Source organism: Carcharodon carcharias, chromosome 12 (assembly GCF_017639515.1).
Source record: "Carcharodon carcharias isolate sCarCar2 chromosome 12, sCarCar2.pri, whole genome shotgun sequence".
Taxonomy (NCBI): Eukaryota; Metazoa; Chordata; class Chondrichthyes; order Lamniformes; family Lamnidae; genus Carcharodon; species Carcharodon carcharias.
The window spans coordinates 62,899,522-62,921,582 of NC_054478.1; the positions used below are offsets into that span (position 1 = coordinate 62,899,522).

The window sequence follows — 22,061 nt, forward strand, 5'->3', positions numbered from 1 at the left end:
CCCAGACTTATTTCTGTCTTGTAAAGTTCCCGGCCAATTATTGGCCACTTAAGGCCTCCTTCCTGCCAAGCCTCAATTTTGAAGCTGATGGGAGGAGTTCATTGGTGGTGTTGGGGGTGGTGGGGATGGGGGAGTGGAAGCCCAGCAGGTCACCCCACTTGGGCCACAGGCAAGAATGTGGTGGGGCGCCTTCCTCAAGGGCCCATGTTCATAAGGTCTCCGCCCCCACCATAGGTGTACTTTACCTCCCCTTGGCTTCTCCATCAAGGTCCCAAACCCCTCGCTCCACCACCCCCGGGCCTCACCTTCCATCACCGCCGTGAGACCCCTACACTTGCCTGGTCCTGGACTTTGGGACTTAGAATCTGCGGGCTGCTTGTAGTCCCAGTCCTGGCCACTGCTGCCACTGGTGCTACAGAAACAATCCGATAGGGCAGCAGCTTTCTGAGGCAGGACTTCCAATGCTCCTCAGAGTGTTAAATGGCTGTGAGGCTGCTGTGATCAGCAAGGTGATGGGGCGGGAAAAGCCGCCATCTGGAAAATCCTACCATCGGACAAATGTGGGATTAAGGAAAGCCAGCATGGATTTGTTAAGGGCAAATCATGATTAACTAACTTGCTTGACTTTTTTGATGAGATAGTAGAGAGTTGATGAGCGTAATGCAGTTGATTTAGGGTACATGGATTTCCAAAAGGCATTTGATAAAGTACCACTTAACAGGCCTGCCAGCAATGCTAGAATCCATGGAATAAAAGTGACAGCACCAACATGAAATCGTAATTAGCATATTGACAGGAAACAGAGTAGTGGTGTATGGTTGTTTTTGGACTGGAGGAAGGTTTATCGTGGGTGGTATGATCCTAGAGCAGCCTTGAAGTTTTGGTAAGATCCGGTTAGGGATCAATAACATTTTATTTAAAGTAGACAAAGTTTGAAATTCGAGACACTTGCTAAGAGAATAAAGCTACAAGATTCCACACGTTTTGAACAAACAAAAATAAACGTTATTATACAAGGTCAAAAAGTTAAAACAATTTACAATATCTGTCTTACACGCTAACATTCAGGGTCAATATGAGGTACAAGTGGTCAAACACACCACACAGTGCAATTAATAGCAAATGCAACCAAGACAGATCCCATGGATTTCTCAGCAACCAATCCAGATGTCAGTAACACTGAGTCAACCAATCTCACTGAAACTCTATCTCTCTCATGAGGGATTCCTTCCTTTACCTTTGAAGATCTAACCTAGGAATTCTCTCCAAATGTTGCTTCAACATGGGGCGGTATGAACTATGGCCTGCCTCTCAGGGTTTCAATCTTGACTCCTGATATTCCATTCCCCTGGATTTCAGAATCTCCACTCAAGAAACAACTCATAAGCACAACTTCAGCTCTTGGTTGTGCCAAGCAGCCTACCGCTCCAAATGGGTACCCTTGCCCCAATGGCCCACAGCATGGAGTCACTAACCTTGGCTGCCTCCTTGGATCTTCAGGGCTTCCCCAAGCCTTCTTCAATTACCAGGACTTTCACTGAGCCAACTTTGATTACCTGGGCTTCTTCTGAGCCCTCTTTGATTAATTGGCCGGGGACTTTATAAGATATAAGTAAACCTGGGTATTGGATTTTACTGTACTTCGACCATTTCTAGATTAATTTCAAGTTATATTCATTACTAGAGCTTACCCTAAGCCCTCTTCAATTACCACAGCTTTCCCTGTGTCCTCCTCCTGAGCCCTTTGCCTACATTGAACTTACCTGGGACCTTTCTCTGTCCCCTACCTGGGACTTCCATTGTGGACCTCTCCCTGTCTCCTCTCTCAACTGGAACCTCTCCCTGTCTCCTCTCTCTGTCCCCTGCCTGGGATACTTGTCTTCAATGGCGGTGCACTCCTGGTCACTTAACCTGGGTTTTTGCACCATTTTTTCTTCCTGCACAGGTGCATTGTGCCCATGAACTCAAAAAGTGCAGAACAGTGCATGTGTAGCCCATTCCCAGTCTGCGCACATATGAAAGCGACGAGGTCTGTTGGGACATGAAGTTCTGATCTCGGCTCTCAATGTTAAAGCAAGTTAACTTTCATGGCACCTTTCCCTTGGAAGAAAGAATGCTTCATTACAAAGGCTTTACAATTTCTTTACAAAAAAATACTTAACGTTGTAAACTTCTGCCAAATAGTTTATTCCATATTGTACAGATAAAGTTTATTTTGTTCCACAGTTGCGCACCTTGCATTGTAACGTTACAAAGGTTTAACCAAAACAACAGCTAGTACATGTAACAAGTAGGATTAGCAAGATTTTACCATCATGGGATCATAATAACTCAGAATATGCCTTTTTTCCTACACCCTTTCCTTAAACTCTGAAAAAAACACCAACAATTACATGGATTTTAGTCATAAACTTTTCATGGTCAACCAATGGTAGTGAAGAACCTTAAAGTTTTCTTTAGAAACATCTTGACCTGCTTGTATCTCTATTTTGTACCATTTTGGTGTGACTGCAAATCAATACTCCTCCTCTTCACATATGGTGCATATTAGTCATGCTATGTGATCCAAATGACTTTTGCAAAGGTTTCTGAACTTTAATACAGAAGAACATAGGGTTTTTCTTACACTTCTGTTAATGGAAACATGCCTTCAATGGGTCCTTTAAGTTTGTGACAGAAACCACGTATGCCTGATTGGCAAGCAGTTTCAAAATGATTTTCCTCAATCACTTCCTCCATAACAGACTTTCCCTTCTCATTGTTTTGATCAACACCAGATGAATAAACTTGCACCATGAGTTTCCTTCTCTTTACTCAAGTCACTCTCTAGTTTATCCAAGAGATGTGCTACAGCCTTCCGCACACATTCATATTCTTTTTGTTGGCTCCTGAGAAATGGAACCTTCATCTCAACTTCTTTCACAATTTTATTCAGGTATTTGTTTACTCTCTTATTTTCCAATTCTTTTCATTCAGCTCAGCAACTACTCTAGTGAGTTTAGTTGCCCTTGTTTCAGAGTCATCTTTGGAACCCTTACACAAGCGTAACAACTTCACACGGGCATTCAGTTCATTTTGGAATCTTTCTTTCATGGTTACTGGCTGCTTCTTAGACTTTCTGCATTTGCTTTTTACATCCTCAGCAAAATGTTCTTTATCCATTTTTCAGGCCTGGACTTGCCCTTCTATATCACATATCTCATCTTTCATGTTCTCCAGATAACATCAAAGTTCAAGAATTTCACAACAAAGTTCCAACAGTTTGTCAGTCTTGGCTTTTCATTCAGCATTCAGCCAACTGTTCTAATTTATCAATAATTCCTTTTCCTGTTCAAGTTGTTTTCACAATACTTAATAGAGATTTCTGGTACTTGAAGTTCATCAAGTTTTAATTGAAGATCTATCTTTGTTGAGTTTACTTCTGCAAGTTTATCATTTAGACATTTCAAGTCCTCATTCAAATGTTCTCCTTCCTGTGTCTGGCACTCAAGTGTTCTTAGCAGTTCTCGTTTTCATTAGTGAATTCATTTTAGCGTGTGAAAGTTGGCTCTCTACACCAATCAGATTTTCTTTCAATTGGTTGTTGTCAGCAATAAGATTCTCATGTTTGGCCACAGTAACTTTTAGGAGTTTGGCAAGATCAGCATGGTCAAGTGCCTGCTGCAACACAGTCATTATCATGTTGCCTTGTATTCTGGTCAAATCATTATCCAATATAAAATCAACCCCTTTAATAGGTAAACTAGGAACAATTGCCACAGTAACAATTCCGTTTACTAAGTCACTTTGTACATTGACCTTACATAAGCAAACTGGTTCATAACTTCAATGAATACCCCCTATTAATACTTTATCCTTCATCAAACCATCTGGAACACTAAATGTATCATCAGCCATCATCAATGACTAATCTGCCTAGTCTCTTTCAAAATAATAATTTGTTTCCTTGTTTTGTGGGATATGTAAGAGACAAAATCTTTAAAATCTCCACTAAGCTGATTCATTTTAACAGCATTCCTATCCTGAGCCATTTCCCCCTTTCTAGTATTTTTTGATGGACCACTTTTCACTTATACCATTGTTATGGTTTTACTGCCCATTTCGTTTTCTGGTACAGCCTTTTGTAAAGGCTTTTCAGGTGTTCCTATTATTGCCACTGGTTTATCATTCAGCTTCCAACATTGGGCTTTGAAATGTCATGTCTTATGGCAATAAAAGCATACTGATTTCTTTAAATCACTTTTATCCTCTATACTATCATTTTTCTTGACTGGAACAGCTTCTGCCTTTTCCATAAAGATAGGCTCTTTCCTATTCCTCCAGCTTCCCTGTGGGTTTATAAATGAAGATCTAGTTGCCTATGTGATATATCATACCCTTCTGCCAAAGCCGCTGCTTCCTGCACCTTAGAAACTTTACGATCTTCCAGGAGTGACCCTTAATAGCTATTGGCATGCTGTTTTGAAATTTTTCCAGTATCTTTAGCTCCCTTCCATTCTCAAAATTTTGTTCTAACTTCAGTGATCAAAACCACCAATCCTACAATATTTCTTCCTACCTAAATCTCCAAACGTTTCATTCAGCTTTTTCTTTAAAGTCTGAAATTTCAACTGACATTCTTGAAGGACAAGTTTGTAAACATTACCTGCAGATTTAACTACCTCATAATCTGAAGGTAGTTCTTCTGAAAGGCTAGAAGACATATTCATGGCTTTCCCGCCCAAAGCACTTTGCAAGATGAGAGTCCATGGCTGGGATTTTTCCCTTGTCCAGCGGGCTCGGTGGGGGCGGGCGGGAGTGGTCGGGAAGCTGCTGCCTGGAACCAGGGCCGACCGCGATATCATGGGCCAATTAATGCCCGCCCAGTATGAAAGGTGTGCGGTAGCATTTAGTGCTGCCTGTGGGGGGTGGGGGGGTGAGGAGGCTGAGGGTCTGACTTCACGCATGTGCAGGGGTGCGCGCTGGAAAAGCTCCTTGAGGCACAGAGCTGCCTCAGGGAGATGAAGAGCTTAAGAATTGAAAATAAACAATTTTAAATTGATAAAAAACATGCCCCCCCCCCCCCACCGTGTGATTCTGTCACATGAGCAGGGACACGTTCTTAATGAAATATTAAAATTTATATTTTATTTTTAATTGCTGTTTGGAAACCTCATCTTGCCCGTGGATGATGGTTCCTAAAAAGTGCAAAGGCCGCTTGGCCTATTCGCCTGCCCACCAACTACAAGGTTGGATGGGCAGTGAAAAGTCACATTTAATTGGGTCTTTAATGGCCTTAGTAGGCCTTATAATTGTTGATCCCGCCCGCGCCTGCCAGCTGAAATATCGTGCAAGTGCACGATGGTGTCAGCACGCTTGCCCGATGTCATCACGCATCATTTTGCGCTCGAGCAGGTCGGCTGCTCAGTGAAAAGTCCTGCCCCACGTGTGCTTTGACCAGTTTAGCTTTGTAGCCACCTTTTCAAATGATATAAAATATCTCTCAACTCCTTCTTGACTGAATTTAGGCAATAGACAGAGATTCTTTGTTATTTCAAAGCTCGAAATGGGACTTGATTCCTCCTCTGAACCATTAGATTCTCTTTCACCCATAACATACACAGTTCTCTCGTCAGATCTTAAAGTCTGATTTATTTCTCTCCTTGGAACTCGAGCTCAAGCTTTCACATTTCCATTTCTTTTGCTCTCTTTCCTCCCTTGCTAAATTCTCTAACATCTCTCTCTGGAGTTCAGCTTCAAGCTTTCGCATTTCTCTTTCTTTTTCCCACTTTTCCATGTTTTTTTTTCATTTCTTTATCTGTTTCCATCTCGAGTTGCTTCGTCTGCAACTGAATTCTAGCTAACTCAACTGAATTACCATCTGGATTAACTTTTGCTTCCTCCAGTCCCAGGTGCTGTTCTATTACCTCAATTATTACTGTTTTTTCAGCCCCTGCTTTCAACTCTTAACTCTAACTCTTCTGTTAATCTGATTAACCTAACCTTGGTTAATTATTGCAAATCATTTTGATAGAACTTCCCCCTCCAGAAAAGCTGTATTAATTGACAAAGTCATTCTGCTTTTCAATCAGTATCATAACATTCACTGTGGAAATCTTGTTAACCTCAACCCCAGCAAGTACCAGCAGTCACATTTATCTGTGCATTCGTAATCCAGGACAAGCCTCCAATAATGTTATGATCCTAAACCTGACTCCCAAGTTTTTGGTAGGATCCGTTTATCACAGAATCATAGTGCAGAAGAGGCCCTTCGGCCCATCAAGTCTGCAATGACACGTGAGAAACACCTGACCTACCTACCTAATCCCATTTACCAGCACTTGGCCCATAGCCTTGAATGTTATGACGTGCCAAGGGCTCATCCAGGTATGTTTTTAAAGGATGTGAGGCAACCCACCTCCACCACCCTCCCAGCCAGTGCATTCCAGACTATCACCACTCTCTGGGTAAAAAAGTTTTTCCTTACATTCCCCCTAAACCTCCTGCCGCTCATCTTGAACTTATGTCCCCTTGTGACTGACCCCTCATCTAAGGGAAACAGCTGCTCCCTATCCACCCTGTCCATGCCCCTTATAATCTTGTACACCTCGATCAGGTCGCCCCTCAGTCTTCTCTGCTCCAACGAAAACAACCCAAGTTTATCCAACCTCGCTTCATAACTTAAATGTTTCATCCCAGGCAACATCCTGGTGAATCTCCTCTGCACCCCCTCCAGTGCAATCACACCCTTTCTATAATGTGGCGACCAGAACTGCACACAGTATTCCAGCTGTGGCTTCACCAAGGTTCCATACAACTCCAACATAACCTCCTTACTTTTGTAATCTATGCCTCGATTGATAAAGACAAGTGTCCTATATGCCTTTTTCACCACCCCACTAACATGCCCCTCCGCCTTCAGAGATCTATGGACACACACACCAAGGTCCCTTTGTTCCTCAGAACTTCTTACTGCCATGCCGTTCAATGAATACTTCCTTGTCAAATTACTCCTTCCACAGTGTATCACCTCACACTTTTCAGGGTTAAATTCCATCTGCCACTGATTTGCCCATTTGACCATCCCGTCTATATCTTCCTGTAGCCCAAGACACTCAACCTCGCTGTTAACCACCCAGCCAATAATGTTTTGTTTAAAGTAGACAAAGTTTGAGATTCGAGACAGGTGCCCAGTGAATAACGCCACAAGATTCCACAGCTTTTGAACAAACAAAAATAAACTTTATTATACAAAGCCAGAAAGCTAAAACAATTTACAATATCTGCCTTATATTCTAACATTCGGGGTTAATATGAGGTACATGTGAATTAACAGGCAAACTGTAATGGAACACACCACACTACACACTATACACACTAAATGACAGATGCAAGCAAGACAGAGTCCAGGGATTTCTCAACAGCTCACACAGATGCCAGCAACAATGTGAGTCAGCCACTCTCACTGAAACTCTGCCTCCCTCATGAAGGATTTCCGTCTTCACCATCAAAAATCTAACCTGGGAATTCTCTCCAAAAGTCGCTCCAACTTAGATGTCATGAACAGTGGTCTATTTTGCAGGGTTTCAATCTCATCTCCTGAGATTCTGGATTTCCAAATTTGCACTCAAGGACCAACTCACAAGCACAACTTCAGGTCTTCAACTGTGCTGAGAAAAACACTACTGCTCCAAAGGGATACCTTTGCCACAACAGCTCATAGAATGGAACCACCAGCCTTCAGCTACTTATTGGATTTTCAGCACTTCCCTAAGCCCTTTTCGCTCACCAGGGCTTCCCCTGAGCCCTCCTCAATTAAGAGGGTTACTCCTGAGCCGTTTTCCTACTTCTAACTTAACTGGGACCGGTCTCTGTCCCCTGTCTCTTCCCCCTACCTGGTATTCTCCCTGTTCCCCCTCCCCTTTCAGGCTGTGCATGTGCGAAAGCTCTAAGGTTTGTCGAGGATTGAAGTTCACAACCTCTACTGTCAATGTTAAGTAAGGTAAGTTGACTTTCATAACACTCCCAAAATAAAACAACTCTCTGGGCTGCATTTCTTTGCAAGCATTGTAGCCTCCTTGTCTCCAATTCGCCAGCTAAGTAAGCCCACCTGCAGTTTTATGATCTTACCTTTCAAGCTGTTAACCTCTTATGTCAACCTGGCCCCAACCATTTAAGTGTACAAGTCTTTGGTTGCATTTATCCCATTTTCTACAGTTAAACTTTAATCTTCCCAGAACTAAACATTACATCTAAAATATTAACATGAACCATGAACTATATATATATATCATGGGCTTCCCCAGGGTCAGAATTGGCACGCCTGTGCTTCTTGATATATGCTAATAACCTAGACAGGGCACAATTTCAAAATTCATGGATGATACAAAACTTGGAGGTATTGTGAATTGTGGGAAGGATAGTGATAGCAATCAAGAGGACATAGGCAGGCTGTTGGAATGGGCATAGCACATAATAAGTCAGAAAACATGGTCTCCCCCACTGTTCCCTATTGTCTTAATGCTGCCGTTTCTCTCTTTTTTCTCTTCTGCTTTTGTCTTTCCTGCTTTTTCCTTCTGCTGCACTTTCCATAACTTTTTATTTTTGTTTCGTTCTCTGCCTTTTTTTTCCCTTTTGCACAGACTTGTGCAATGTGGAAGGAAGCCACCAATGGTTGCAGCCTGCTTTTTGGGTGAGATTTGGGGGGAAATATGGTCCTCAGCAGCTCCAGCCCCACCCAAACACGCACTTTCCCTCACACCTTCACTTTGACTGTGTCCTCTATCGCTCGTACTGGTTGATGAGGACATTGCCTAAGGTGACACAGTGGAATGGATAAATAAGCACTGATGGGCCTCCTTTTTCACATGTATCAGAATTCTGTGGGAGCCCCATAGCATAAATAACACATACATAGCCACAGTCAGTGCTTATCATGAATAAAACATGAAGCCACTCTGCTCACATCATGAATAACTCATACATTCCCACAGTGCAACCTTTAAAATGAAATACATATGTGACCACAGTGCACCCCTTACCATGAATAAGTCATTAACTACAATGCAGGTCTTTACCATGAATAACATACAGTGGACTACAGCAATCCATTCATTACTTGACCTTCATGTTATATTTGAGATTGACAGCCGCTTTATATATTCCATTTTAGCAATCTTTACCCACAGGCTATGTGGGTGGGGTTGGTATGGTTTATCTCGGTCACCAAGGAAATGATCACTTTGACCTCACCTTGTCAATTCTGAAACTGGATGGAAGACCCAATTGGAATTCAGGAAGAACTTCTATTCTCAGAGAGCAATGAAAATGTGGAATTCATGACCACTTTGGATTAGCAGAGTTGAATTTAAGGGGAGGTTGGAGAGAGAGAGGAATACAAGGGTGCTTTGATGGGGTGAGATGAAGTGAGAGGAGGCTCGTGTAGACATGAACACTGGCATAGACTTGTGCAGCTAAATGTAAATTTCGTGCTATAAATTCCATATAAAATGCTTACCAGAGCATCGACTTATATCAATTTCTGCTGTGACGACTATAACCAGAATGAGCAGAAAGTCTGATTTACATCTCTGGCTGGTTTCCCACAGGTACAGGGTGCCACTGATTGCTCACACAGAGCAATCTGAGACTACCCAATGAACTAGGAGTTTTGATCAACAGCAACGGATTTTGTGCTAACAATGTAGAGCTGGTACACAACCACAAGAAAAGGGTCATGCATGTGTGCACAAGATTCCCTAGGAGCTGTCATGGTGTTTTTTTACAGTGGCAGAAAGAAAGACCTTTATTTTCTGTAGCGTCTTTCATGGTCCATCCCAAAGCGCTTTACATCCAATGAAGTACTTTTTGACATGCAGTCACTGTTGTAGGAGTTCATGACAGCCGGTTTGTAAACTGCAGGCTCCCACAAACAGTAATGTGATAATGACCAGATGATCTATTTTTAGTAATGTTGATTGAAGGATAAGTCTAAGCCAGAGAGAAATCTCTTGCTTTCCTTCAAAATAGTGCCATGGGATCTTTTACATCAATCCAAGCTGGCACATAGGGCTTGGGTTTAACAACTCACCTGAAAGGTGGACAGATCACAAAACAAGCTTAAAACTCCAGTGGTTGGCCATCTTCTGTATTTTGACACACAACTGCTGTTTTTCTTTAAATTAAAAAAAACACACACTCGCTATGAATGTAAATCACATAAAGCTTTTGAAATGTGTTCTCTAGATTTTCTTCAAATAGTTTTGAAAAATAGCTGACCAGAGTCTGCTAGAGGCAAAAGAAAATTTACGATCAACAAAACTGAATGGTACAGCTTGGAAATTAAGTACAGTGCACATACCCAGAATGCTCTATTCAAAGTCAACTTATAGTGTCACAACGTGGGGCACTGATATCACCAAGAGGAGAGGTGGACACATTCGAGTAAAAACATTAATGTAGGCATTAAAAGGACTCAAAATACAATTAAATATATAGTTAAATTTGATTATATTGTGAAATATGTATTTTTAGAGCATAAATTTCTGTTAGGGAGTAAACATTGTAGATCAAAAATTTTCGGTGTTTTGAGTAATTTATGGGGAAATGATAATACAGTGCCACCCAGTGGTCATATTCTGCAATTACAGGATAATATATATTCAAGCAGTTTTCATTAAGAATGAGATCATAGAAATGAATTTATAAGGGAAAAACTTGAAAAAAATGTGACAACAGGAAGTAGGATAGACAAAAAGAGTACACAGACATAAAGAGCCCAGAATTTCATACACCTGAGTAATAACTACATTAGAGGTATAAACAGATGGCAAAACAGGAGCAGCTCCAGGAAATCCCCAGTTCAAGATTTTTAGTAACATAGCCCTTTATCAGCTCTCTCACATACAATTAAGTCCCAAGAAGTACAGGGACTATAATTATGTAGCCAGCTTGGCATGACTCAGAACTATTTATCCTCTGTGTCAGAAGGTTTTGATTCAAGCTTGTTCAGGAATTTGATCATGTGATCTAGATTGGTTCAGTGTAGTGTTGAGGGAGTGCTTTGTCGTTGAAGGCGTCCTTTTGACAAATATTAATTTTTGCCTCTCCATCTAGGTCAATGCTAAAGATCCAGTGGTACTTTTCATTCTCTCAGTGACTTCCTCAATTAACATCACCAAATTGAATGAATAAGAAATGTGTAAACAAATGCATAACTGTGACAATGTTCTTTAAAGCTAATGTGAATGTGTCCTTTCAGATATCCAGTGAAACCAGACAAAAGGGAAATAAAGCAGGAGCCCGGCAATTACTGAAGAGAGTAATGATGAAATCTCCTGGCTGGTTTTCCATATTTTTGGATGTACTACAACAGACTGGATATGAGGATCTTGCAAAAATGTTAGCTGGCAATGATAATAGCCAACCTAAAACATTAGGTAAGTTCTGAACTCTTTACGTTCATACTAGTATTTCTATATTTAATGGTGCACCTACCCAGCAATGTTTTAAGGGCAATACAAATAATAGCTGACTAGTTTCTTACAATGTTAAATCAATACTGATAGTTGGTTTGCAAAGTCAGATTTGCACATGCACTTAAAATACAGATTTGTGAACTCCAACTTAGTAATAAGTTTTTAAATAGATGGTAATAAACTGCAATTAACCTATCATCCATTTAATTGGAAAAATTGTAAGTTAAATAAATTTTGATCTTATCTAAAATCTGATGGACTAAACCAGAAAATAGATTTATACACTTGCAATAAATGCCTGCCATTCTTTAAATAAAGCTGCTTGAGCAGATACAGAATAGCTACACGAACAAACAATTTAAGATAATCAGTGGAGCTCGTCATGTGGCTCCTTTAAGCTTGCTAGAAATGACATACATTCAAACACAGGGACCTGTTCTCTGCAATCAAAGTCTTGCACTTTTTTTGAATTACCTGTGAGCTTGGGGAGCCTATAGTTTCCTGTTGCTTTCCCCATGGCAATGCCTTGGCCAATCAGAGTTGACTTGCCAATCAATCAGCACCCTTTCCTCCTGTAGTATAAATTGTTATGAAATTTGGTATTCTTGTGTTTGTCCTGATGAGTGCAAGATGAAAAGCTTCAGCAACATGGCTCTTTTCAGCAATACTCAAAAGGCGGAATTATGACACCTCATTATGTCACCGTGGAGCTATAGAAGTTTATAACACGCAAAGAGGCTATTAGGCTCATGGTTCTTGGTTCATTGCTGCAGCAACTGAAAGTATCTTCATTGTCTAGCTCTCCCTCATAGGGTGGAATTTAACGGTGGCTGAGAGTGCAGGGAAGGAGGCGAGTGGGGGAACTTAATTGGGCTGGAAGTGAAATTTCAGGTTCCCAACATTGGGAATAAGGCACCAATTTAATTTGGCGTTGGCTTGGAGGGGAATCAGGTTTCCTGACGGCAAGCGGTGAGAACTTATTTATAATGCATTAGCATGTCCTGTGTGCTCATTAAAATGCCAGCTTTTCAGATTAACTGGCACCTTTGCAATTAAATCGGAGGTGAACAGAAAATGTGTGCCTTCATTTTCAGGTCCAGTTAAAGCTGGCGTGGAGTTGGCAAGGTAATCTTCAGGATGGATTTGGATGGGTAGGAGCTGCTTTTGTTGTTTGCGAAAGGTTGCTGGAACGGGGAGAGGAGGTTGAGATGCTTCATGTAGTGCGGGTCATAGCTGTCCAAGGGAGGGTGTTGGCTGAACTAAGGAGGGTCGTGGCCGACAGAAGAGAGGGAGCAGGACAACAGAGGGAAGGTCAAGGTTGATCAAGGGCAGCTCAAGTTTGGTTCAGAGGAGGTAAAGGGTGAGTCGAGGGTCACCGAGCGCAAGCCAAGGGCGATGGAAGGAGGATTAAGGATGGTGCAGGCCTATCGAGGGATTTGGGAGGACAGGTCAAGGGTGATGAGGGAAGGGGGTGGGTCAAAGACAATGGAGGGAAAGCCAAGGGCGACTGAGTGAGGGTGGAGGGTGGTGGTTGACAGGTCCAGGGATATAGTAGGAATGTCGAGGGGCATTGCAGAAACAACAGGCTGAGGTGACAGAAGATCAGATTAAGGTGGGAAGAGACCAGGCTGTGGGCGAAGGGTAGCATGGGACTTCCCATTGGTGCACATGCACAAGAGTCATGTAGACAGTGGTGCCCATTTCTTTTTCTGCCTTTTGTCCACAGTTCACTTTTTATAGGCTACATGGGTTTATTTAACTCTGTATTTGGAGGCTTGGGCAGAGGAGGAGAGGGACGAGGAGAGTATGGTCTTAGGCCATGCACACCACCAGTGGGTGACACCAGGGGACGAGGTTGCTCAGGATGCAAGCAGCCAGTTGCCTATGCGACCATGAGCAATGGTTTCACATGTGGAGCAAGTACCTCCAAATGTCTGAGAAGCAATGCTAGAGACAGCTAAAACTGTCTGGGAAGGTGGTCCTCTGTGTGCATTCATTCATGAAGACCCAGACTCCCTTAAAAGTTACCATGGCTTCACAAAGGACACGTGTGGTATCTCACAGCTAGCTGTTCACAGATAACAATGCCCCTTTAAAGGGCCAACGAGTTTGTTAAGTTCACCGCTGATCCTGAGAGTCCAGCTGCCAGAGCTGTGGGTTTCGGGGCCATTATGGGTTTCCCACAAATCCAAGGCTTATAGACTGCACTCGTGGTGATCAGAGCTCTGTGGGAACAGCCAGCAGCATTCATTAACTAAAAAGAGTTTCACTCCATCAATGTGCAAGTCGTCTGCGACGACAGCAAATGAGTCCTCCAGGTGTTTGATCGGTTCCTGGCGTGCTCTCATGATTCTTACACTCTCTGACACACACAGGTGCCCCAGCTGTTTGAGGCCCCGCACAATTGTAGGGCTGCATCCCTGAGTGACAGGGAGTATCCACTAAAAACATGGCTGCAGATGCCTGTACAGAATCTGCAGAGCCCAGCACAGGAGTGGTACAATGCTTCCCATGCCTTCACAAGAGTGACAATGGAACTTACTGTAGGATTGTTAAAGATGAGGTTCTGCTGCCTGGACTGATCAGGCAGAACCCTACAGTAAGGGCCACAGAGAGTACCCAGGATCATTTTGGTCTGCTGCGCGCGACACAAATTGGTGCAGCAAAGAGGTGAGGACTTGACAGTCAGGGAGTTGGAGGAGCAACGCTCCCCGGATGAGGACAAAGGGGAAGAATCAGGTGACCGCGAGACCAGGCATGTTGTTGCTCCAGTAGAAGACGCCTGGGCAATTGAGCTATGAGCTGGGAGGCCCTTGAAACCCTCATTCAGATTCGTTTTCAGTCAGAGTGAAGCCCCTGCAAGCCCTGATGGTCACTGCCTCATGCACAATATCGCTATAGATCTGTGCCCAACTCCAGAACACCCCACAGTCCTGTGACCTCTAACACCCAGAAGGACAAAGGCTGCAGGCGTTTGAGAACTGAGCCATCATCTTCAGGGTCTGCTGAAAGCCACACACCCTCCTGACGTGGAACTAGGTCACAGATGCTTCACTGCTACAGGCTCAAGATGCTGGAACTGTCTTCCTAACTGCACTGTGTATGAACTTGCAACAGCAGGGCCAGAGTCCAGTGAGACAACCACCTTCTCAGGAGAATTATGGGAGGGGCAGCTATGCTGGCTTACCAGTGATGTTAACATGCCATGAAAGAATGAAGCATGAGAGGCACAAGAAAATCTAAACATCAATGAGCAAAGCACACCATAAATGAGATGTCACTAAATCCCCTTCACCCATAACTCAGACGAAGTCGGGAGAACCAGCAGCTGAAAGGACCTCCTCGGGACCTGCGGAGGAGAGGATAAAGCAAGACCCAGGATCGGGGCCTTCACTTGCTGAGAGGAAGTCAGGAGAAGCAACTGCAGAGAGCTGAGTCTGTTTGGGAGCTGTGGAGAAACACAGCATCAGCTTCCAGCATGCACTGAGTTTGAGAGAGAAAAAAATTCAAACAGTGACCTCACAGGAAAGCTGTAAGCCAATTGGTTGGTGAGTAACTGCTGTTAGAGTCTGTCTGTGAAGAACTGGAATGTAGAAAAATGTAAACTTTTAAATAATCCTAAAGTACCCACCTTATAATTAATTTAGATACATGAGCAAAAGGGAAGAAACTAATGAGTCCATTATTTATTTTATTCTTAGCTGATAGCATTTATTGGATTACTAAGATTTAAATGAGTACACTAAGTGAGGTGAGAGAAGCATTCATTCAATTAATTAATATAATTATTAATATACAATTAATATAATATTAATATTAATTAAGTAAAATTAATTAAGAAAATAATTCGTTATTTAATTAAGATGCTATAAGGATGGCAGGGCAGGTGATGTACAGGATGTGGGAGCTCCTGGATGCAGGGCAAACACATCTGCAGTAAGTGCTTGAGGAGCTTTGGCTCAGAGTCATTGAGCTGGAGGTTGAGCTGTGGACACCGCAACACATCAAGGAGGGGAATTTTGCCTAGACACTGTTCCAGGAAGTGGTCACACCCCTTTTGGTCAGTGGTCAGGGACAGGAGGATGTGACTGCAAGGGAGGTAGGTAAAGAGATTGAGAAGGTAGAGGTGGAGGTGCCTCAGCCCTTGCAATTTTCAAAGAGGTTCAAGGTGTTTGCAGGTTAAAAGGACAAGAGTGGGGACTGATGAGCAAACTGACCATGGCACCATGGTACAGGAAGTCATTCTGACTTAGAAATATATCACTGTTCCTTCACTGTCACTGGGTCAAAATCCTGGAACTCCCTTCATAACAGCACTATAGGTGTACCTACACCACATGGACTGCAAGGCTCAAGAAGGCAGCTCACCACCACCTTTTCAAGGGCAATAAGAGATGGGCAATAAATGCTGGCCAAGCCAACAATGCCCAGATCCCATGAATGAATAAAAAATAACTCTTAAGGCTATCACACATTAAATGGCATCTCACTCACTGCCAGCATCACCACTCACTCTCTCACACACACCCTCACATCTCCATCTGGCCTCATCTCCTCTGGAGACTATTTCCTCAACCCTCACCATCTTTAGGCCACTTGCACAGATCAACATGTGCCCCCACAAACATCCTGAGATACCCCCCTTCCCCAAGCAAGCCCTAGCTCTGCAGCTGTTGAAAAGCCACCCCCGCCTTAAAGCTGGTCTGGTAAGTAGAGACCTGCCCAAGAGCCCCCCTAAAGGCGATGTGGTCCTGCCTGCAATGCCTGGCGCTGATGACCACGAATGCTGCCCGAAGCAAGGTAGGCAAACAAACCACGAATTCCCAAGCGAAGTGCCAGGTGCACGTCGCTTATGTACTGTTGTGAAATATGTCGGCGTGAGCTCATGATCCAGTGTGGGGGGATGATTCTGGTGAGCAGGGCTTATAATCAGATGCTAAAGAATTGAAATTAGCTTCCTGACAAGCGATGGTGAGAAACGCGGCCCACCATTGACAAGCGGAGTGGAAGATCGCAAATTGGTTTTACAATGTGAAGCTGATTTTTGCGGTCTCCTGATATTTTCCGCTCCCGCCCGCTAGGACACCCACCACAAACGGGAGTGGAAAATCCCGGCTTCTGTCTTGATGCAACATTCTTATACTCTAGTGCTGTGATACTGTCCTCCAGTAACTATGTCTCTTGAAAACGGTATCACCAGCAATGTTAAGTCCAAATTTAACCCAAGCTTTTGTTATAGCAATTCTGTCTTAGCCTTCCCTAGTTATTAATGCATCTAATTGCATCAGTGTCATTTTGAATGCTTTTTTGCCTTTACAAACATTCTTGACTCCAATTTTTGTGGTTCAGAACCCATATTTTTTTTTCTGGATTATCTCATTCATCTTTTGATATTCCTTGCCCTTATCATAATTTCTTTTCTATCTCTCACTACCTAATATAGTCTGTTTCTTTCCTTTTCTTCTGTTTGCTTTACCTAACTAATTATTTGTGCTAAGTCTTTTGCTTTTATTGGTGCCCAGTTGCCTAGGTCCTAAGATCTGGAATTCCCTAACCTTTCCACCTCTCTACCTCACTTTCCACCTTTAAGACACCTTAAAGCCAACAATTTTTAACCAAGCTTTTGAACATCTGATCTAATGGACAGGGTCTTCCCAGTTGAGAGGAAGTCCCATCGCCAGGGTCAAATTTAGGTTGTGCGATTGCAAGGGCGCATTCTTAGGGATTGCCCTGTCTGCAGCCAATTAACACCCAGTAGGCGGGGGAACTAGCCAAAATGGGTGGCCAATAGCAGAAAGCTCCGGCATATACAAGAAAGATGATATGGCTGGAATTTTGGCAGGCAGGAAGGGTAAAAATCAGGTGCCATAGTGCCGGAACTGTCTTCAGGCACTTCAGACTCTCCTCCCACCACCGCTGGGATTTTACTTGCGGCAGTGGGACCAGGGCCAAGTGTCCAGGTTGCCAGATAAAACTTTGTTGTCAGCTAGACAGTCAGAGGTGATTGTTGCTTCTCCAAGTGACGTAGTGCTGGATATGTAAAGTATTACCACCAGTTGAAGAGGGGTGCAATGACTCCTGGTTTTTTTTAACCATTCTTCAAATGATTGTAGCAGAGGTTTTGAATTTTAAAAGGATGCTGTATTTTCAATTTGGTATGTACTTGACTGTGTGCAGTTTGTAAGAATTAAGCCAGACAGGTATTCTTGAGTTAAAAACGTGTAAGGGGTTAGCTTTATTAAAATGTTGAATATGTACAAATATGTCCTACTTTCCACTAACACGTACAAACACATACTTAAATCCCAAGCATGCAGGAAAACTACAACTTTACAAAGTATCAGATGTTAAACTTAGCCAGGTTAAAGTGCAGATTCAAGAAAGAAGCCAATCAAAATTCACTGATTGCATTCAGAGATTGGTCTTCAGGTGAGGTGGTTACTTTTCACAGTCATAGCCGGCATGTCCCTTTTTTACTCCTGGAAACACTTGTAGAAATCCAACAGCGCTCTGTATGCTGTAGAAATGTAGACAGGCTTTTAACTCAGCAAAACAGGGTTCAAAGCTTAGATAGAATCTTGTAGGGAGAGAAAGAGAGCGAATGACAGGTGCTTTCTCCAGCAACTAAAATATCTCTGCCAAATCCCAAATTCAAGCATTTCATTTTTTTTTTGGAAAAATATAATTATTCATAAAATATCTGAAAGAACATTACAAAACATTTCTGAATGGCCATCACAAAAAGTGCAATAACAGAATCACAGAATTATAGTGCAGAAGAGGCCCTTCAGCCCATCGAGTCTGCACCGACACGTGAGAAACACTTGACCTACATAATCCCATTTACCAACACTTGGCCCATAGCCTTGAATGTTATGATGTGCCAAGTGCTCATCCAGGTACTTTTTAAAGGATGTGAGGCAGCCCGCCTCCACCACCCTCCCAGGCAGTGCATTCCAGACCGTCACCACCCTCTGGGTAAAAAAGTTTTTCCTCACACCCCTACTAAATCTCCTGCCCCTCACCTTGAACTTATGTCCCCTCGTGACTGACCCTTCAACTAAGGGGAACAGCTGCTCCCTGTCCACCCTGTCCCTGTCCATGCCCCTCATATTCAACTTTTCCACATGGATCACGAGGTGCTTCAGTACAATCAATGAATATTACAGTCATTTCAATATGGTCATTCCAGACAGTCAGACAGTGCAATGGCATTCAAGCTATTGACATAGATCAGATTGCACTCTGAGGTGCTTCAATACAATTATGATACATTTAGTATTCAATGCATACATTCATTGTGAGTCGTACAGCCTGAGGGGTCTATACAATCCCCAGCCCCTCGATGCACTGTGGCAGAAAGGTCTTTGCGACCTTTCCCCATTGCGCCTTTGCAGCGGCTGCCCCAAGCATTAGTGCGTCCCTCAGCACGTAGTCCTGGACCTTGGAATGTGCCAGTCTGCAACATTCAGTCAGGGACAACACTTTGCGCTGGAAGACCAACAAGTTTCAGATAGACCAGAGAGTGTCTTTCACTGAGTTGACGATCCTCCAGCTGCAGTTGATGTTTGTCTTGGTGTGTGTCCCTGGGAACAGCCCGTAGAGCACAGAGTCCTGTGTCACAGCACTGCTCGGGATGAACCTTGCATCTCTTTCCAGACCTTCTCTGCAAAGGCACAATCCACAAGGAGGTGAACAACGGACTTGTCCTCACCATAGCCACCTCGAGGGCAACGTGCAGAGTGGATGAAACTCCTGGCATGTAGGAAGAATCTGACGGGGAGGGCCTTTCTCACCACCAGCCAAGCTACGTCTTGGTGCTTGCTGGAAAGTTCTGGCAATGAGGCATTCTACCAAATGACTTTGACAGTCTGGTCAGGGAACCATCCGACAGGATCCACCATCTTCTTTTCCTTTAGAGACTCTAGGACGTTAAGTGCCGACCACTGCCTGATGGACTTGTGGTCAAAGGCGTTTCTCTGCATAAATTTTTCCATGAGGGACAGGTGCTACGGCACGGTCCAACTACTTGGAGCGTTCCGCGGCAGCGTGACCAGACCCATCCTTCGCAACACCGGGGACAGGTAGAACCTCAGCATGTAGTGACACTTGGTGTTTGCATACTGAGGGTCTACACACCGCTTGATGCAGCCGTACACAAAGGTGGCCATCAGGATGAGGGCGATGTTGGGCAGATTTTTTCCCCCTTTATCTAGAGGCTTGTACACCATGTCCCTGCGAACACAATCCATTTTCATTCATGTAAAAGGTTATAGCACATGACCCCTTTCCATGTTGTAAATTCTAAAAGGAAGTTGATCAGCTCATGTCTGGCACAGCTCTTCTTAGCCATTGTGATAGCTGAGGTGATTATTTTTAATGTTCCAGTAATTAATTCCTGAATGGTTCATTCTTCCATTTGGATGAGATAGGAAGGAAGCTTTTCACACCTCCAAAGACAACACTCTCCACTGGGGCCTCCACAGACCTTACATCTCCATGGAGTGGACTGTGGCTACACAGATGCAAATTGGCAGCCATTTTAAGTCAGTGTCTTTGTGACCCAGTGAAATGTCCCTTTTTAAAAAAGGTTAATATGTGAAACCAGCTGATGAGATATCAAATTAAGTCCACATAGCACATCTTTGTGACAAAAGGGAGACAGATGACGAGCACAGCCATACTATGTGTTAAGGGTGACAATGTATGTGTCTGTATTTACAGGAGAAGCACACTCACAATGCCAGTGAGCGGACAAGAACTGGGGCTGGTGTGCCATTCATAGCTGTAGTAACTCCAATGGAGGAGAAGGCAGTGGAAATAGGTTGGGTTGCAGCAGGGCAGCCTCTCACTGAGGGTGAGGTGGCTGTGGAACTCATACAAAGTGAGTAATACCATGGATGTAGTTATGACATCATCTAACAAATACTAACTATGGTGCCTCTGTGACTCTTGATGAATACAGGGAGCTCCTTGATTAAGGATAGGCAGCAGCAGTTGAAGATTCAACCTACTATCCTGTCTCTCCCGCAAGTCCCAGAGCAGATGAGGGAACCAACGATGACACTGGGACCATATGAGCCCTCTGAAGAGGATCTGCCATGTTAGGAGACAGTGTTACACCAGTCCAGTGCAGATACTTACATGTCAGTGGGCATTTGCGTGGTTAGAATTGATGGCACCAGCTGGTGAGCAATACACAGACACCCACAGGTAGCTAATGGAGGCAATGACAATTGCAGATACTTTCCCTTGGAGGAGAGAGGAAAGGTCCAATATTGGCAAACTTCAGGAGTCACCAGCAAAGCGGCAGATGCTGGGGCAGCAGCATAAGGTGTGTGGACATCTGTTCGAGTTCTCAGGGGCTGTTCACACCCATGTACATATGATGGAGGAGTCCATCCACACCATGAATGGTGCCATGTCTCTGCCTTATGAGCAAATGGGCCTCTGCTGTTTGAGAGTAGTGACCTTATGGAGAGCCACATGCAGGGAGACCACCAAGCAGATGCAGCTGGTGTACACTGACTTCCACAATATGGCCTCATCCGTGAATTGTGTTAAACAGTGTTTGGGCGGGCTGGCCCTGAGATGCCAGTACCCATTGCTGGGCGTTCCATCACTCCAGAGATGCAGGAGAGGGCAGATGGGCCGTGAAAGGGTGGAGCAGTGACTGCCTGAAGCCTATGGGGGCTCCGCTCAATGTGTTCCTTGCATTGATGGCGAATCCTTGTCCCCTTTGATAGTGACACGAACGCAGCATGAAGCCCCAGTGACAGAGGTGACCCCTGCACAGATGCAGGGGGCCCAAATATGCCGGATCCCTCTAGGATTCAGTCACCCAGAGGCCGTTTGTCCCAGCGATTTCATGTACCAGAACAGAAACGGCAGCTGCCTGCCTCTACATCAACTGCAGGCACTGGGAGAGCACAATGTAGGAGCACCTGGAAGCATTCATGTAAATCCACCTAGCTGCACTTGGGGTCTCACTTGGTGATAGTGTCTTGCTGAAAGCCAAAGTGTTAAATTTAGGTACAAAGTTAAAGGTGTTGTAATGCATTCTATAACAGTTCATCTGCTAAATTCAGCACCAGTGGGCCTTTACCAGATAGTGAGCTCTTGAGATGGAAAGCATGAAAAGGTGTGCAAAGAATGAGAGCCAATGTTAAATATTGCCCTTGGGATAGTATAGTGATGGGGTCAAGGAAAAGGTAAAGGTGTTTAAGGAAAGGCCATCAAGGCTACCTGAAGAAGAATATTGAACAGTCTTCAGGGCATTTAATGGAATCTCAGGAGAAATGCATGCATTTGTAAATTCATTCATGGCATATGGGCTTCGCTGGCTGGGCCAGCATTTATTGCTCATCCCTAGTTGCCCTTGAGAAAGTGATGGTGAGCTGCCTTCATGAACCGCTGCAGTCCATGTGGTGTAGGTACACCCATAATGCTGTTAGGGAGGGAGTTCCAGGATTTTGACCCAGTGACAGTGAAGGAACGGTGATATATTTCCAAGTCAGGATGGTGAGTGAATTGGAGGAGAACTTACAGGTGGTGGTGTTCCCATCTATCTGCTGTCCTTGTCCTTCCAGATGGTAGCGATCGTAG

General features: G+C 43.8%; 1 protein-coding gene across 2 annotated transcripts in view; it reads left to right on the forward strand.

Annotated features, from left to right (window-relative positions):
* The window catches only part of ifih1 (interferon induced with helicase C domain 1), a 182,561-nt gene that overhangs the window by 13,781 nt on the left and 146,719 nt on the right, over nucleotides 1-22,061 (forward strand). For both annotated transcript variants that reach the window (XM_041201770.1, XM_041201769.1), the window contains exon 2: nucleotides 11,240-11,417. In XM_041201770.1, coding sequence (XP_041057704.1) covers nucleotides 11,240-11,417 — 178 coding nt within the window. The remainder of the gene's footprint in view (nucleotides 1-11,239; nucleotides 11,418-22,061) is intronic.